General features: G+C 48.3%; 4 protein-coding genes across 4 annotated transcripts; 3 read left to right on the forward strand and 1 right to left on the reverse strand.

The window, feature by feature from the left end:
• Positions 1 to 410: 410 nt before the first annotated feature.
• Positions 411 to 1094, reverse strand: SARC_11671 (hypothetical protein; the record flags this gene model as incomplete). The annotated part of the gene is made up of 2 exons (XM_014294236.1): positions 411 to 1030; positions 1073 to 1094. 2 exons carry the CDS (start codon positions 1092 to 1094, stop codon positions 411 to 413), a joined length of 642 nt encoding a protein of 213 aa, XP_014149711.1.
• Positions 1095 to 1299: 205 nt separating this feature from the next.
• Positions 1300 to 1530, forward strand: SARC_11672 (hypothetical protein; the record flags this gene model as incomplete). Its single annotated transcript, XM_014294237.1, has 1 exon — positions 1300 to 1530. One exon carries the CDS (start codon positions 1300 to 1302, stop codon positions 1528 to 1530), a length of 231 nt encoding a protein of 76 aa, XP_014149712.1.
• A 2-nt stretch (positions 1531 to 1532) lies between these two features.
• Positions 1533 to 2582, forward strand: SARC_11673 (5-aminolevulinic acid synthase; the record flags this gene model as incomplete). Its single annotated transcript, XM_014294238.1, has 1 exon — positions 1533 to 2582. The coding sequence occupies one exon, from the start codon at positions 1533 to 1535 to the stop codon at positions 2580 to 2582; it is 1050 nt and encodes a 349-aa protein (XP_014149713.1).
• Positions 2583 to 3034: 452 nt separating this feature from the next.
• SARC_11674 (hypothetical protein) lies at positions 3035 to 3235 on the forward strand (the record flags this gene model as incomplete). The annotated part of the gene is made up of 1 exon (XM_014294239.1): positions 3035 to 3235. A coding segment is annotated over one exon (201 nt), but the record flags the coding sequence as incomplete, so codon positions are not given.
• Positions 3236 to 3879: the final 644 nt, after the last annotated feature.

Genomic DNA, 3879 nt, shown 5'->3' on the forward strand with positions numbered 1-3879 from the left:
GAATCATCAGCTTCACGTTACAATTGCAGACCTTGTTGCGCGAGTTGAGGCCCTTGAGCAACCATAATTATCACAGTCTATATCATTTGTCGTCAGTTTTTCCGACTGGCGTTTGATTTCGATCTAAAACCCAAAACATGTCACTCCGCAGAATTGGTCGTCCAACCTCGTCGTTAACACCGAAATCGGTTGGTCCCTGGCCGGTGATGAACGGCGCGCTTTTGCGTGCAGATGTGCTACCAACCTCCTTTGACTACGAGGGTTTTTTTGAGCAGAAAATCAGCCAGAAAAGAACAGACAACTCTTAGCAACTCGGCGTGCTCGGTCCCCCCAGACACGCGAGCAATTCGTTGCCACGATCCATGTAGTTTGTAACGTTTTCATTTATTTAAGTGTTTCTACATTTAACTCTAATCGTCCAGTTTGAGGCGTTTACGCATTGGTGCTGACATACCAAGCTTCATAATTTGCACGTTGGCCAGATCAAGTTTGGTTCTGATCTCTCTCAATTCTTCAGCGTGCTTGTATTGATCGTCGTCACGACGTTCAGAGATCAAGTTCAAGCGATGTGACAAACGCGCGTTCTCCTCCTTCAAGATGACCTTCTCGTCTTTTATCACGACATTCTCTGCTTCCAGAGTTTTCATAATATCCGATGTGTGCTCGAGGTTCAGCTTTAGAGTCTCGATGGTATGAGACAAACTGTGTTTCACATTCACGCTCCCAACTTCCTTAGCAATGTCGGTAAAGTGCCCCACTATACTCTGAAGCTTTTCGCGCGGAAGGGAAAACACTTCCGTCTGTCCCTCGTACATGAATGGCTTCGCGTCGTGGAGCTCGTGGAAAAAGTCCTTGACTGCCTTCTCGGCCTTGTAAGCCAGTTCAGCGGGCATGTATATAACAGCCAGACGTTCCGCACCGGGGAACTTACCTTCATGTGCTGTCAGTCGACGCATGATACTTGTTTTGGACATACCGAGCTTGACCACGACGTGGTTGTCGTCTGCTTCAGTGGGTACTACCACTGGCGCTGACACTTACCATTGACCCTACCGTACGACAGCAAGCTCACCTTTGCTTGCGTTCTGCGACATCACTGAGTCGTAGTGTATGTACAGTGTGCTTGGTACTACCGTTCGAGTCTGTAATAGCGGTACGATTTAGGTCTTATCGAACGGTATCACTAGTCTATGCGGATGCGTGCAAACGTACCCAAAACTGTCGGTGAAGACGGTACCAAACCGGACCCCGGTACGTTTGATTTCGATCTAAAACCCTAAATAAACAAATAAATAAAACATGTCACTCCGCAGAATTGGTCGTGCAACCTCGTCGTTAACACCACCCTGGCTTTTGTGTGCAGATGTGCTACCAACCTCCTTTGACTACGAGGGTTTTTTTGAGCAGAAAATCAGCCAGAAAAGAACAGACAACTCGTACCGTGTGTTCAACGACATTAACCGTCTAGCCGAGCGCTTTCCAAAGGCTCGCACGCCGACATTACCGTTTGGTGTGCCAACGATTATCTAGGCATGTCGAGACATCCACTGGTTATCGATTCGATGCGGCGTGTCTTGTCGCGCCATGGGGCCGGGTCCGGTGGTACACGCAATATCAGCGACAACACCCGCTTTCACCGCGAACTTGAAGCGGAGCTTACGGACTTGCACCGCAAGGATGCGGCACTGGTGTTTACCTTGTGCTACGTGGCCAACGATACTACACTGCAGACGCTGGCCAAGCTTTTGCCTAACTGCATCATTCTGAGCGACAAACAAAATCACGCCAGCCTCATTGCTGGGATTCAGAATAGCCGCGCAGACAAGGTTGTTTTCAACCACAACGACACGATTGATTTGGAACAGAAACTGGCAGCGCTGGACCCTTTGCGACCAAAGATTGTGGTGTTTGAGTCAGTGTATTCAATGTCTGGAGTCATTGCACCAGTTGACGAAATCTGCACGATAGCTCGAAAATACGGCGCACTAACGTTCATTGACGAGGTTCATGCCGTTGGCATGTATGGCCATAGAGGCGCCGGTGTAGGTGAGCAATTGGGCAATCACGTGATGGACAAATTTGATATTGTCGCCGGTACGCTAGGCAAAGCGTATGGTGTCATAGGAGGGTATATCGCTGGATCCACACGACTCGTGGATACGGTGCGCAGCTTCGGATCCGGATTTATTTTTACAACATTGCTCCCCCCAGCCGTTGCATCTGGTGCGCGTGTGAGTGTCAAGCACCTCAAAACGAGTCAGGTGGAGCGCACTAGTCAGAGACGGCACGTGCGTGAGCTTAAGACACGGCTACACGAGTTGGGGATCCCGATAGCGGAAAACACGGGCCACATTGTCCCCATCTTGGTCGGCGACGCCAAGACTTGCCGTGCCATTTCCGACACGTTGCTGCAGAAACACAACATATATGTGCAGAGCATCAACTATCCCACCGTACCTGTGGGACAGGAGCGGCTGCGCGTTACCCCAACACCGGCACACACCCCAGATATGCTGGACACGTTCTCAGACGCTCTTCTTGATGTGTGGAACCGGTGTAGGCCCTTCCCAGCAGGGGGTTAGGCGCAAGAATCAACCTAAAAACCCCAGAGAAGGGATAGGTGCCTATACTTGTGGGATGTATACCTTAAAGGGATAGGTGCCTATACTTGTGGGACGTATACCTTAAAGGAATAGGTGCCTATACTTGTGGGATGTATACCTTAAAGGGATAGGTGCCTATCGATGAATGGACCTATACCTTAAAGGGGGCTTGGTACTACCGTTCGAGTCTGTAATAGCGGTACGAATTAGGTCTTAATTCGTCTCTTCCAGTAAGACTCGAACGGTAGTACCGTTCGAGTCTGTACTAGCGGACGAATTAGGACCTAATTCGTCTCTTCCAGTAAGACTCGAACGGTATCACTAGTCTGTTGGTTTAAAGAGGATGTGCAAAATGTGTAACGGGGTGTCCGACTAGCGTTTGATTTCGATCGTGAACGCAAAGACAATTAAAACATTATAAACAAAAATATATGGTCGGCGACGCCAAGACTTGCCGTGCCATTTCCGACACGTTGCTGCAGAAACACAACATATACGTGCAGAGCATCAACTATCCCACGGTACCTGTGGGACAGGAGCGGCTGCGCGTTACCCCAACACCGGCACACACCCCAGATATGCTGGACACGTTCTCAGACGCTCTTCTTGATGTGTGGAACCGGTGCGGTAAGGTGAGCTCAATGAGAACAGAAATCTCATGTAGAACAAAAGGGTAAAAGTGTGTAGGGGCGAAAAGACTAGCATATTGTTCATGTACATTTTGATTGGTCAGCCAAGTAATGTGGCTAGGGGCACGCGTAAGTAAACATAAAGCAAATCGTTAGAGCCCACATTGTCTCGTGCGTGGTGCCCGAGCAAGCCACAGTGTTTCAAATCGCCAGGTTATCGTGCTTCTGACGACAAAATTGCAAAAACCACCGAATAATTGCAAAACTCGTCGCCTTGTGTCCGGTTCAAGCGCACACAAAATTGCAAAAACCACCGAATAAAATAATTACAAATCTCGTCGCCTGGTGTCCGGTTCAAGCGCACACAAAATTGCAAAAACCACCGAATAATTGCAAAACTCGTCGCCTGGTGTCCGGTTCAAGCGCACACAAACTAAAAAAAAAAGTCAACACTGTTTTTTGGCTTGAAAAAAAAAGGCATTTTACGATTTGGCATGAAATAAAGGCATTTTTCGATTTGGCATGAAAAAAAGGCGATTTGACATTTGGCATAAAAAAATGGTAAATATGGCACCAAATAAAGAGTATTTGGGTTTTGTACCGACGTAATGGAGGCACCTATACTCGTATCAGGCATGACCCATAGG

Source organism: Sphaeroforma arctica (assembly GCF_001186125.1).
Source record: "Sphaeroforma arctica JP610 unplaced genomic scaffold supercont1.1816, whole genome shotgun sequence".
NCBI classification, from domain to species: Eukaryota; class Ichthyosporea; order Ichthyophonida; genus Sphaeroforma; species Sphaeroforma arctica.